This window comes from Solanum pennellii, chromosome 7, assembly GCF_001406875.1.
Source record: "Solanum pennellii chromosome 7, SPENNV200".
Lineage (NCBI taxonomy): Eukaryota > Viridiplantae > Streptophyta > Magnoliopsida > Solanales > Solanaceae > Solanum > Solanum pennellii.
Genome location: NC_028643.1, coordinates 68,391,922 through 68,406,732, shown reverse-complemented (window position 1 = coordinate 68,406,732; position 14,811 = coordinate 68,391,922). Strand labels below are relative to the sequence as shown.

The 14,811-nt window shown below is 33.7% G+C and overlaps 1 protein-coding gene and 1 pseudogene across 1 annotated transcript in view; one reads left to right on the top strand and one right to left on the bottom strand.

Annotated features, from left to right (window-relative positions):
• LOC107025856 (2,3-bisphosphoglycerate-independent phosphoglycerate mutase) overlaps positions 1 to 4,208 on the bottom strand; it is a 6,313-nt gene extending 2,105 nt beyond the window's left edge. Inside the window, exons 1-8 of the mRNA XM_015226625.2 lie at positions 4,049 to 4,208; positions 3,786 to 3,966; positions 3,558 to 3,685; positions 2,916 to 3,066; positions 2,539 to 2,742; positions 921 to 1,345; positions 425 to 617; positions 241 to 336 (exon numbers count right to left, since the gene is read on the bottom strand). Of these exons, the coding sequence (XP_015082111.1) occupies positions 241 to 336; positions 425 to 617; positions 921 to 1,345; positions 2,539 to 2,742; positions 2,916 to 3,066; positions 3,558 to 3,685; positions 3,786 to 3,947 (1,359 nt within the window). The 5' untranslated portion in view covers positions 3,948 to 3,966; positions 4,049 to 4,208. The remainder of the gene's footprint in view (positions 1 to 240; positions 337 to 424; positions 618 to 920; positions 1,346 to 2,538; positions 2,743 to 2,915; positions 3,067 to 3,557; positions 3,686 to 3,785; positions 3,967 to 4,048) is intronic.
• An 8,547-nt stretch (positions 4,209 to 12,755) lies between these two features.
• Positions 12,756 to 14,811, top strand: part of LOC114078033 — a 22,358-nt pseudogene continuing 20,302 nt past the window's right edge.

The window sequence follows — 14,811 nt, the reverse complement described above, 5'->3', positions numbered from 1 at the left end:
CCCCCAAAAAAAAAAAAGAAATACTGAACATGACCCGGAATGTGTGCTTCAGCCTCAAGTTCAAGTAAAAGAAATTATATTGGTTCAATGCTCCAATGTTCAAGGCATGAATCATCTTGGTAAAAAAGAAAAGCATCATGGAAATCAATTCATCCAAATCTTGAAGCTCAACAAAAAAGCAGTGGTGTGACCTAAAAGACTTTGACACTCGGAACAATTGATCCAAGGAAGGACTATTACCTTGACACCATCATCGGCAGCCTTGCAAGCTTCAATTGTTGCTTTGATGTCACCAGTATGGCCCACCATATCACTGTTAGGTAAGTTCACACGTACCTAATAAATAATTCGGAAACCAGGGTAAGCTTGCTATTTAAAATGAATTTTGAAACATAAACACTCACAAAGCAACAGCATATATTACCTGGTCAAATTTGTGGCTAAGGATGGCCTCCCTAGCCCTTTCAGCAATCTCCAGTGCCTTCATTTTTGGCTTAACATTAAATGTAATCCCACTGTCACTTGGAATTTCCACATACTCTTCCAATTTCTCGTCAAAATACCCAGAACGATTTCCATTCCAAAAGAAGGTGACATGACCAAATTTAACGGTCTCGCTGTTGAAACAAGAACCAGAATTGTTAATACTAGTTCAAAGAAAATTCAAACTCTTATATATTAGATGTTTCTTCTTGCAGAATATTTTATCATTTAGAATGGCATATTTACTTCCAACTAACCTCTTAATTCACCATTTTATTTTATTTTTTAAAATACTAGAGGCCAATTGACTTCCAGGCTTTACAATGTTAATAAATATAGCAGAAGACTCTATAATAATCAGACATTTTGAGCAAATTAGCAATTTCTTTGGCAAGGTACTAAACAAAGGCACCAGAAGATATGCCACAGCAACGCACCTGCAAGCAAAAGTCCGAATACCATTGCGCACTAGATACTCCCCAGATGTCCTGTCAATCTCTGGAGGAGAAACAAGGTATTTGCTTGGAAGCTTCAATTCACCGTCATATTGGAGCATACCAGCATAATGGATTTTAGGGACTCGTACACGATCAAATTTATCGAAATTCTCATATTCAAGGGCCTTTGCAAGCATGACCATACGATCTGCTCTGAAGTTGAAAGTCACAACAGCATCACCATCCAAAATAGGACCAACAGACTTTCCATTATCATCAACAATAACAAAAGGGGCTAAGTATTGATCATTGGCATTGGGTTCCTGCCTCAACTTCTTAATTGCCTCAACGGGATCCTTGAAATGGTGTGGAGCCTCACCAAGAACTTGTGCATCCCAACCTCTTTTTACGACATCCCAGTCATTCTGCATTAAAGGAATGACAAATAATTGACTGTAGGGCATGAAGAATGAAATCACATATAGTTTGTTTTAAAGCAAAGAAATTGGTATGACAACTAATCAATAACAGTAGTGAGGGAAGGATAGAAGATACCACAAACCTGAAGCATCAGGTCAACAAGACCATATTAATCTGCTCAAAGTAGAAAGAAGCAACCGAAGAGAACACTCCATAAGAATCAGATTATATCTCAAACAACAGAAGACATCTATGTCAAGGTAGTATGGTGGTTCCCCACAAGTATATGCATCTTGGTACTCTCGTTTTTGATTAGCAACTATGTGTTTACGGTGTTTTTCAAGAATATTCTTATGTAAAAAACTGTAATTGAGGATGTTACTGTATATATCACTTGGATAAGTTAGGGAGATCGTTAGTATATTAGAGGATCCTATGATGTTTGTTCTGATGCTATCCTACCTTCAAATACACCACTATCTAAACCAAGATACCTTCAGGGATATTCAAGCTCAGAATTCCCATCTTCATCTCTTATCTCATTGCGTATATAAAGCAAGATCCATCCTACTGTTTGGTTATCCAATGTTGAGCCTCCAATATGTGTTATTCCAGCTCTAGTTGTTTAGACCTAGCGGACCGGGTGTCTGAATGTCCCACAACAGGTGAGGGAATGGGTTGTAATCTTTTAGTCGGACTTTTCCTCACTTCATGAGCTAACTTTATTTTTTTGATCAACTTCATGAGCTAGCTTTCGAAATTGAGTTAGCCCCAATTTCTTTGGGAGACAACAGTTGATGACAAAGATGAAATGTTGATATCGGAAATAGTGGAAGCGGTAGAAAAACAAACTACAAAGCTAAGATTGGAGAGTGATGAATCGAATTACTTCTTGAACAAACAAATTATGACAGCAGAGTGCAGACAGTGACAAGAGGCAGCAGACAGCATCAAAACAAAGAACTAATCCAATAATCTTACTCCACATCAAAGATATACCCAGCCAAGTCGAAGAAAATATAACTAGACGAAATTCAATCAAAGTAATATTAACCAAACAAGTCAATGGATTACTGAAATGAAGGCTGATCTATGCTTTATGTGGGGCATTAGAAGTTTCCGACAGTATTAGATGCAGGAGCCAACATTATTGAAAAGAAAATCTAACATGGTGCATATCTAAAAGCCACAAATTTACCTCATAACGATCCATGGTAACATACATGCGACCTCCACCAGATGCAACCCGGGCATCAACACCTTGTCCACGTAATTTTGCTAGATCATTCTCGAGGGTCTCCATGAAGCCCACACTAGAACCATCCAGAACATCACGTCCATCAGTGAGGGCATGGACACGAATTCTTTTGGCACCACGCTCAGCAGCACCTTTCAGCAGCAACTGCAACCAAAGCAAGATTATATGTAGCATATCTTTTGGCATTAGAAAAATTTGATTAATTAAATTCAAGGGAAAACAGAAGTTCTTATTGATTTTCGAAATGAGTGGCAACATTAGGTATCTGCAAGACATAATCAATCATGACACTATTGTTTAAAAACTGGCAGGCGTACCAGCAATTGGTCAAGCCTGGAGTGGACACCCCCATCACTCACGAGACCAATAAGGTGCAGAGTTCCTTTCTCAAAACATTCTTGAACGTATTTGAAACCTTCTCCATCGTAGATTTTCCCAGAGGCAAGGGCTAGGTCAACAAGCTTTGCACTGCAAGGACACACATTAGAGACGATAACAAGCAACAATCTACACTTTTAGACAAAAAAATACAAACCCGCGTTAAAATAGCTTCCCTAACCCAGATATTGCATAAAATCAATCAGGCAAATAAAAAAAGAAGTCCTTGAGCACAATTGTTGCTAGAACTAGGAAGTATAAAAAAAATATTCTATTTGCACTCTGATGCGGGAGTAGTACAGAGGTACAGCAATTGTGAAGCCAATAAAGGAGGGAAAATGTGAAGGATCTATTTGTTCCTAATATATTGATTGGAAGCATTGACATAGTAACTTGGTTGCATTTATTATACTACACTAAAACATTAAGCAGCCCAATTTCTAACAAACTTAACAGATAATAATCCAAAAACAACATCTCAAATTCAACAACCTACAAGATCTCTTAATAAAAGTAAAGTTAAAACATGAATTTTTTTTTTCAAAAGGCAAAAAAAAAGATTATAAGAAAAGAGCTCATACCCTTGAGCAAAGATCCTTCCAGCACCAAGAGCATTGTGACCAACTTCACTGTTACCCATATCATCCTCAGTGGGAAGCCCCACAGCATTTCCATGTGCCTTAATCAATCTCCAATGTTCAGGAGCACCCTATAATTAATTTTAACAAAAACCCAGATAAATAAACAAGTCGTAAATCCATAAAGCAAGAATCTTTAACACAAAAAGAAGGAAATCCAATCCAATAGACCTTCTTGAGTGAGTCCATAACAGGAGTTTCGGCAACAGAGATAGCGTTATACTCATTTGGTTTAGCCTCACCCCAACCATCCAAAACGATAACAGCAACGGTCTTTCCCTTAGGAAGCTTAGGATGGTCCTTCAATTTCCATGCATCTCCTGAACTACCCATATCTCAGATCTTAAAAATTCTTCACACAAAAACAACAAAAAATTAGTAAATCAATCAGATCTACACAAGAAAAACTTCATCAATTTAGAGAAAGAACTTACCTTAAGCGGTATAGAAGAGAAGAGAGAAGAGAGAAGAGAGAAGAGAGCAAAAAGGTGTGTAGTGGAGAAAACAATGGAGGGGTCTTTATTGGAATGGAGGGCTGAAATACCGGAGGCCTACACTTGTTGATATTCAAAGAATATTATAGAAATTGAAAAAATAAAATGGGGAAAACTGAGATGTGTTAGGTATTTCACGTGAGCTTGCACGTGAGAATCTAAAGATGCATGACTTGTGCACCAATAATAATATATAGCATCAGTCGCGTAGCCAAAATTTTTAATAAGGAGATTCAATAATTCGTAAAAATTGACATATGAAATAATCAAAAGGGGTTCGACGTTATTATATATACATAAAATATTATTAACAATATATAAATAGTATAATTTTCCGTCAATAGGGTTCGGATGAACCCCCTGTCTAACCTCGTTTAGTAGTTGATTTAGACGTGAATTATATGACTGTATTGAGTTGATATATATAAATTTAAATCTTATATATTCCTAAGTATTAAAAAAATTTATTAGAAAACAAGTTAATTAAGCATAAGATTAATTTGATGTTTAATTTTCTAATTAATAACTTACCTAAGTAATGTATATAAGTTATGAGACAATCTATTAGTATTATTTTATGGAAGATAAAAGATAGAATAATTAATACACATATAATTAATAATGTATGATTAACTAAACTTTTTTTTTCGTTATTTTCATTTTTGTAAACAAAATAATAGTAAATGACTGACTAAAGTCTACATAAAATAATATATAGATTTCATCATATAACTAATTCATCTATTGCTAATACATGTATAGCTTTAAATAGCTACCAAACAATCTCATAATATACGAGTCAAACTAACTAATATTCGATGTAAATTTGAATGTAGAACCTCTTTTGAAAATAAATTTCATATATAAAAATTACATAAAAATACTATAAACTGTAGTAATTAATAGCTTAAAATATTATGATTTAAAAAAAATATTTTTTGACTATTTGAAAATAAGATAAATAAATTGAAATACTGAAGATGTAAAAACTTTGATGTAAGTTAATATAAGAAAGAAAAGAATATTCCAGGTGAAGAAGGAAAAATTAAAAATGGAAGAAAAGAAAAGGTTAAGAGGAGATTAGTGAGGCATCACTTAATAAAAATAATTATTAAAAACTGAATTATTGGTTTAAGTCAAAGGGGAAAAGGATTTTCTTTGATAAAAAAAAAATTAAGCGTGAATAGTGATGAATTATGTTGTTTTTTTAGAAAATAAATTTATAAAAGAAATTATTGATGGTTGTTTTTTGTTTTCCTTTTTTTATTAATAAAATAAAATAAAAGAAAGGATATGCTAATATGCCAAATTAGTTGTGCTTAAAGTGATGGTTTGGCTCGGCTCACCTTCGGGCCGTGGAATGGTCCAATTAGCTTTCTTGGGCCTTCCTTTAGGTTTGTATTATTTTTTTTTGAAAAAATTACGTAAATTTGTACATTTTAATAAATAGTTATTAATTTTAGCAATACTTTTTATTTAATATCATATATAGTAATATTATGTTAAATTTGCAATATGAATTAAAAGTGAATTATGTATGCAATATATATGAATTATAATTATTTTTTGAAATATATTATGTTTGTTTGGTATAAATTTGCCACAATGTATTATAAGTGTATTAAATTATGGGCAAATGACAGAAATCACATACTTTTAAGGCAAAATTACCATTTGTCCCTTATAAGTTTTTAATTACAAAAATTCCTCAAACTGATACAATAATATAAGCGATGATACATTAATTTGATGCGCGAGATACATTAATTTGATGCGTAAAAATGAGGAATTTTGGAAATTTGTTAAACTTATATGGGATAATGGTAATAAGAGAAGTTAAAGGTGGGATTTATGTCATTTATCCTTAAATGGTGTGATAAATGTATAGTTCATCATTAAAACTTGTATTATATGTGAATAAAAAAATTGTTCTTTGTAATATGTATTAAACTTGTATTATAAATGAATTAAATGTGATCAAGTGAAAAATATTATTGCTATAAATGGTAAACATTTTTTATTTTAGTATATTTATGTAAGTTTCCCTATTTTCTCTCTCTCTAAGGTATTGAATATATGACCGAGTTGGTTCAGATTTTTTAAGTATCAATTCAAACTATTTTTATCAATTTTTTAAATTTATAAATCAAATTAAACTATTAAAACTTTAAATTTTGGGGGGCTTCAAACCTCGGATTTTTTGGATTAATTCGGATTTTTCAAATATCAAACCAAGTCATTCGTATCGAATTTTAAAATTTATAAATCAAACCAAACTAATAAACCTCAGTTATTTCCCGGGTTTTTGGATTATTTTAGTAAAGCATTTATATAAAGATATAATTAACTTGTGCTCCAAATATTTCTTCGACCATCCATATTATAGATTTAATTATCGAGCTTTTTAAATTTTTTAAACAATTTAAAATTACTTGTTTTATGAAATTCAAAATACTTTATAGCTATTTTTATATAATTTTGTCACATTTGGAATCTTAAAATAATATATATTTTATTTGTTTAAGATTAAAAAAAATTATTAATTAATTTATATTAATTCATCTTATTTGACCCAATTCGGCTAAGTTTGCAATCGAAATGGGCATTTTCATAAATTGCAAAACTAATCAATTCTGTTTTAGCTGAATGCCAAAATCAGGCCTAGAGCAACTCATTACTTCCACCAACCCAGCCCAATTCTAACAATCAACAATACCAACCGACCAAGTCCACCATTTTCAGCACAACAACGGGGAATGTTCATCAACCAAAGTCAATTACCCAAAGTAATCGTTAAAATTCACAACAATTCGGACGTTGTGAATTTTTCCATCCCAACGTTCATTCCCCCCCCCAAAATTCGACCTATATAAACCTCCTTACTTTCATCGTTCAAAGGGTTTGAAAAATAAAAATTAGAGTTGAAAAACAGAGGAAAAGGTTAGGATATAGGCAAAAACACACAATCAGAGTTCGTTTTTCTTCTATTCGAGCATTTGACGCTCCTGCTTTATTCCTATGACGTCATGGATCGCTGCTCCATATGAGATATCTTTTTCTTTATTTTTCGCCTTTTTTTGTTTGTTTTAACTAAGAATGTTATGAGTCGTTGTCACGAGCTTATGTTCCGTGATGCACTTGACAAAAGTACTCACGAATTTTTTCACGATCTTGTAAGCTAAGTAATCCCTTTAAACTAAGATCGCTAAGAAAATGTAAAGAAAGACTTAGAAGCTTTTGGAAGAAGACGTGTATTGCTTGTGGATTGCTTACAACTTGGTTGGATGCCTTGCAAATGAGAAGTTCTTCTATTTATACTACTTCATAAGGGCCTAAGTGTAAATATCATTTACTTTACAAAGTCCCTACTTATTACACTTTAGTCCATATTCTAGAATTTTCTAGTAATCCTAGGAAATTCTAAAGCTTTACAAGAAAGCTTCTAAGTTATTCTGGAGTCTTTTGGAAAATTCACTAGGGAATTCTAGAGTGTTGTATGTAAACTGTGAAGTGGGGGGACATGACATGTTGTATGTAAAGTGTTGAATCGGTTTCATGGCTTTGATATAGTCTAAACATGTTCCAAAAGCTAGCTAAATCTTGAAATGATCTAATGTTTGTTTGGTTGTGATCTTGAGCAGGGCACTGGTTGTACAATTTGTTTCATCATTTGTTTGATTGTAATCTTGGTTGTCTTCTCTTTCGTTGTTATAGATTCTCATCTATGTTAGCTTAATCTCGTAGGGTGATTTCTGTTATCGCATAACTTGAATGCTATCCATGCTTATTTTGGTGTTAACTCGTCATATATTGTTCTTGATTTGTTAAAGTTTGGCTTTAAATTGATTTATAACTTTATTGCCAGGGTCCTAACTGTACACCTTAACCTTTTCCTTGTGGCAATATAATGGTAGAAGAGAGAAATTAGGCAATATAATGATAAAAGCTAAAATCGAGATTGACTAATAGTAGTGAAAATAAAAGAGGTCGCCCACTTACCTCTAAAGTAGGGTTTTTTAGACCGAATCAATATTAACCCCAGCCAAACAGATATGTCATCTTATTGCTCAAAATTGTCACTTATTTACCGTGTGAATGTGACTTTTAATGTTGAATTTAATTATTTACTACATATTTATAAAGATTTGTCAAAACAACAACAATAATATAGTGTAAATAATTTTTTTTGATATTTTCATATGGCCTCATTTAAATTATTTAGAAATCATACATTTTATTCCAACCAAGGAATGACATATTTATTGCATTGAAATTAAGGGGGGTGTATAATAATGAGAGCAGAAATGCAATAGCTAGTTCAACGAACAAAACAATGGATTATGTCGCCATTGTAGGTGGATTGCTACTTTCCTGCACTTTGGTCCGTTTGTTTGCATTAAGCAGCAAATGTAACAAGAAGCTTCCACTAGGACCACATCCCCTGCCCTTGATTGAAACTCTTCACATGTATACTTATTTCGTGACCAAATTTTTTCTTGTATCTTAAGGCCTCCCTATGTGATTTTATTTTCCTCTTATATTGACGTGTGGCTTGATAAGAAGTGTCTATTTTTATACCTCTTTGTCCATATAATGATCTAACATGTTGATTTAATAAGTGATATAGTGATTATCTACTTATTTGTATTTTTATGGCTTGTTTTAATTTCAATTTATTTAGGTTTTCTCATTCTTTTTTTTAAATCTCTATTCATGTGTGAATAAGTCGAAAAAAGAATCACTTAATTAAACTAATATAATGTAGTTTAAGAGCTCTTGGTTGTCTTTTTCTTGTCATTCCAAGCTTGACTCCTTGTTCGTGGGCTGCTAGGATTCATAGGAGTCCCTGAAGTTTGAAGTCGGTTTTGAAGTCGCTCTTGGTTTCATCGTTGTCCCCAGTTCGTTGTTCGAGAGAGGTACAACTGTTTACCTTTAATATTTCCTTGTTTTTTTAAGACCAAGAGTGTTATGTGTTGTTGTGACTAAAATATTGAGTTGCTAGTTTATATCATTTTCTTAGTTTGATATGATTTGATCTGTTTTCTTAAAGTTAACCGAGTCTCCTTTTAGTTTGTTCAAGTTGGTTTGTCGTTCATTCTGTCGCAATTTTAAATGTTCCCATTATGTGTTTTATTGCTCCACTGCTTATCTGCGCTTTTGGTAGTCGTTTTTTATTTGATCGTGATAGTTCTCCATCTGTGTTAAAAGATACCGTAGAATATTCTTTGTCCCTACATATATGATGTCCTGGTGTTTCGAATTTTATTTTGGTATGGTTATGATAGTAGTTCGTCTTTGTTTAACTTATCTCATAGGTTTTATTGATAGCTCGTCTCTAAGTGTGTCTACCTCTTTCATGTCCTGGAACTGTTCTGGGTTCTCGAAATAGGGCTGTAAAATCTGGTTGTTTACCTTTTTCTCCAAGTGTGGCTCGATTCTGTTTTAAGTGTTGTTCATTATTCAAAATATGGAAATTTTGCTCAATCTTGTAGTTGTCCTGTTCTTAGGTACTTATTATGTTTCTTTACGCATCTTCTAACTTAGTTGTTGTATATCTACATCTGATTGTTCTCAATTGCTATTTGATGATGTGAGGCTTCAAGTTCTAATGTTCAATTTGATCAAAAATAGTTTGTCTAGATCCTGAGTATGTTTGAATTTATTTTAGTTCAGTTTGGATATGTTTTAGATGTAAGTCAGTAGCATTATCTTATGGATTTCGTGGCATAAATCTTGGTAGAATAATTACATGAGTTGCAAGCTCCTCTATAATCCAATTTTGCTTAGTCTTAGGATCATCTTAGGTTCTTTGGGTTCATAGTCTAGACTTTAGTTTTGGTTATATGTGCTCATATATAGTTGTTTGAATTTATTTGTATATATTTATTATTTTTAGCCAGATAAAGTTATATTTCTCTACAATGTGGGTATGTTGTCAACCATCAACAATATTACAGTGCAAATAATCATAATTACAGAGAGCCCAAGAAGTCTAGTAGTTATTATACTTCATCTATATCCTCTTCTTTACACCAAAGACATAAAGTATTAATGCAGTTTTCTTTTATTGTATACATTGGATTAGTAATATTCTTAGAACATCTATTGTTTCTTTCCTTCCAGACTGACCACCATATGCAAGAAGTGACTAGGCTCCACCATTAGCGTTATCAGGTGGATTTCGCGATATGAATCTTAGTAGAATAATTACATGAGTTGCTAGCTCCTCTTCCATCCAATTTTGCTTATTCTTAGGATCATCTAAGGTTCTTTGAGTTCATAGTCTAGACTTTAATTTTGGTTATGTGCTTATAGTTGTTTTGCTTTAGCTAGAAACGGTGTATTTGAAAAAAAAATAAACAAATCTTTAGACCAGATTCTGCTGCTACTTTGTTGGTCATGTTTGAGGTTCTTATATGTTGTTCTGTTTCTATGTTTCTGAAGTAATATATAGGAGGCTGCCTGTGTTATGAACTATCTTTGGTGGACTCCCTGTTCATATCAAATTGTGACTTATTTGGGTCTTCTTCCTTCGTTACAATTTGAGACTTGTTGGGTTTTTGTTAGTTCTCTAAGTTGTTTGATTGGATTCAAATGTGCTTGATTTTTTTATTTTTTTCGAGCGATTCACTAGATTGGAGTTTTATTTCTGTCCAGCAGAAACACATACTTGGTTTCGATAATTCTAGCTTTGGACAATTTTCTATCAATTTATTTTGATATTGTGAGTTAGGGAAATGATTGCTTGTTCAATATCTGATAAAACTATTTTGGTTTCAGCTGAAGAATTTTCTGAATTCTCTTAATATCAGAAGTCATTGTAGGAATCCAAGTCAACTAAAACATGCCTTATGACCCCTTCAAACAAATGGGTCATTGATTCAGGTGACACAAATCACATGACATGTAATTTTAATATTTTTTCTAGCTTTCAACCACACAAAACACCATCTCCAGTTACTGCAATTGATAGATCAACTTGTAATACTGTTGGATATGTAACTATTAAATCTCCTCTATTACCTTGTCATCTGTACTTAGTCTACCAATGTTGGATTTTAATTTGATTTCTGTAAGCAAAGTTACTAGATATCTTAATTATTGTATTTTGTTCTTTCCCAATCATTGTTTGTTTCGTGATCTTAAGGAAAATCAGGTTATTGGCAAATGACATGTAGTTGATGATCACCACATCCTTGATGAATGAAAGCCTCGATTTGTTGCATGCTCTAGTTTCATGTGTTCATTTGAAGCACATTGTCAATTGAGGCATCCTTCTCTACCTCTGTTAAAGAAGTTCTGCCCTCAGTTCTATCATATTTCTTTATTGGAATGTGAATCCTTTCGATTTGCAAAACATCATCGCAACTCATTAAGTTCAAGGGTTAACAAGCGGGCTGAGTCGACTTTTGAGTTATCCTGTCGTGTCATTTCCAAAAATTGGGCATGAGTGTTTTGTCAATTTTGTGGATGATTTCTCATGGATGACTTGAATTTATTTTATGAAGATCCGTTCTGAATTGTTTACTCATTTTTGTGCTTTTTCTGCTGAAGTTAAGACACAATTCAATGCTTCATATGTCAGAACTGTTTCAGACATGCATAAGACAACATGGTATTTTCCACCAATCTTCATGTGTTAAAACACCCCCTTAAAATGGAGTTGTTGAGAGGAAGAATATGCATCTACTTGAGACAGTTCGAAGACTTTTGTTCCAAATGAAGGATCCTAAACAGTTTTGGGCAGATGCGATCTCCCCGACTTGTTTTTTAATTGCATGTCATCTATTGTGCTTGTTAGTAACATGCCTTACATTGTTCTTTTTCCAAAAAAGTCATTATTTCCTGTTGAACCCAAGATATTTGGAAGCACATGCTATGTTTGAGATGTTCGACCATTTGTTACCAAGTTAGATCCCAAGGCATTGAAGTGTGTTTTTCTAGTCTATTCCCGCCTTCAAAAAGGGTATCAATGTTATTTTACTCAACTTGGTAAATATATTGTGTCAAGTGATGTGGTATTTTTAGAGACTACACCATTCTTTCATGCGCCTCCCAATTCTACAAGCCAAGAGGAAAAAATGAGTGGTTAGTGTATCAAGCCACCAATGTTTCGATTAACCAATCAAATTTTGTTTCTTTAACTCCCAATTGTTCTGTGGATCATCACTCACCTGTTATACCTTCCGTGCCTTCCCCATCTGCACTAGCTAAACCACCAATTGTTCAAGTTTACTCTAGGAGGCGAGAGATCAATAATTCTTGTCATGCACCAATTTTGTCATCATCTAACCCTCTTTTGTCTACTCCTCCATAAAACCTTGATCTCCCTATTGCCCTTCGTAAAGGTACACGCGCCCACAAAGTTACATATCCCGTTGCTAATTTTGTATCATGTGATCGCTTATTTTCTACTTCTAGATTATTTATTGTTTCTCTAGATTCCATCTCTAAACCTAAAATAGTGAATAGGTTTTGAATCATCCCGGATGGTCTAATTCAATGCTTGATGAAATACATGCCTTAGAGGAGAACCACACGTGGGATTTGGTGGATTTACCTAAGGGAAAGAAACAAGTGGTATGTAAGTGGGTCTTCACAGTTAAAGTTAATCTAGATGGTTCCATAGCAAGACTTAAGGCTAGATATGTGGCTAAAGGGTATGCTCATACATATGGAGTAGATTATTCTGACACATTCTCCCTGGTTGCCAAATCACTTCTGTTAGCTTGTTCATTTCTCTAGCTACTTCTGGGAATTGTCCTTTGCATCAGTTGGATATCCAAAATGTGTTTCTACATGGTAATCTTCAAGAGAAAGTATATATGGAGCAACCACCAGGTTTTGTTGCTCAGGGGGAGTATGAGAAAGTCTGTCATTTGAAAAAGTTTCTGTATGTTTTGAAGCAAAGTCCTCAGGTTTGGTTTGGTAAGTTTAGTGAGGTAGTTCAGTATTTTGGGTTAAAAATGAGCAAATGTGATCACTATGTCTTCTACCGATAATCAACAACTGTTATTATCCTCCTTATTATATATGCCGATGACATTGTCATTTCAGGAAGTGATTATATGGGGATCTCTTCCCTCAAGTCTTTCCTACACAGTAGATTTCATACAAAGGATTTAGGCCAGTTGAAGTATTTTTTGGGAGTAGAAGTAAATAGAAGCAAGAAGAGAATTTTTCTGTCTCAGAGAAAGTATATTCTTGACCTACTTAGAGACACAAGAAATTTGGCAGCCAAACCTTGTCGTACTCCAAGTGTTCCCAATGTGAATCTTTTGATAGATGACGGTGATTTTTTTGATGATTTAGAAAAATACAAAGGGTTAGTTGAGAATTTAAACTATCTTATTGTGACTCATCCAGATATTGCGTTTGCGGTAAGTGTTGTTAGCCATGTATGTGCATACAATCAATCATTGGGAAGCTTTGAAACAAATTCTATATTACTTAAAAGGAGCTCCTGGACTTGGAATATTGTATAGAAATCATAGTCATACTCATTGTAAGATAGAGCCAGCCTTTAAGGGCTCTGGCAGGCGCGGCGCCCAGGGGGTTGTCGGACGGGATTTCCGACTTTTCTTCTCCGATTTTCAATTCAAAACCCTTTAAACTTCCATGGATATTTCCCCAAAAACTTGGGATCAATAAATGTTTTATTACCCAATAGTTTAAACTCGTAAAACAGCCCGGAAACACGAATCAACTCAACTAGAACATACTACAACCCATTCAATCAAGAATTTGACAATTGTTCATCAAAATATCAATGTTCATCATCCAATCTACTCTAAATTTCTGAATTGAATCAAATTGGTGTGTGGGTGGAAGAACCCAACACAGAAAGATCTTACATACCTTGATAGGGATCACCACCGACGAAATCCATGCCATGATCTTGGCGTTTCTTGGACAATTCTTAATCTTCCTCTTCTTTTCTCTTTTCTCCCAAGCCCTAAGTGTTCTAGATTTTTTTTTCTAAAACTAATTTGGGACTTGTTTTTACCCCTAATATTAACTTAAAATGAATTAGGAAATACTAGGGCGAAAAGACAATTTTACCCTTACTAAAATCCGGATTGGATTTTCCTTAGTCTAACAGCCAAACTTCTGAAAGACATATCTCCCTCATACGACATCGGATTTCTGCAAACTCACAGCGTTGGAAAGATCTTCCCAAGTGATTTCCATCCATATAAAGAACTCATCCAAACCCTTCCTGCACTGGAAGTTATGGCCGTTTGAAAATGACCAAATCTTAATTTTGAAAGGTGGAAATTTTCCAGATTTCCTTACTTATTCCAAAATGGATTATTCTTGGTTTCTTAGCTTATTCTTAGTTAGTTTAACTTACAATATGTTACATGTATCACAAAAAATCTAAGGACTATAACACACGAAAATCGGTAAAATTTTATTTTTTCATTTTTTGGGCTCGTTTGAATTTTGAAATGCGCTCGGTTGCCTTCCAGGACCAATTGAGTCCATTAATAAGGTCATAACAGGCGTCAATGAAAAATTTCAGCAAAAATAATTTGGACGAACAAAATTACGGAATCTTTTATCACCAATTGGTAAATTTTTATTTTTCGTGCTTTGGGGTTCGTTTGAACATGAAATACGCTTTTTATTTCCTTAGGACAACCTAATACCATTACTAATATCATATCGGGATGGGTGAAGGGGTTCGGGGGGTGGAGGGG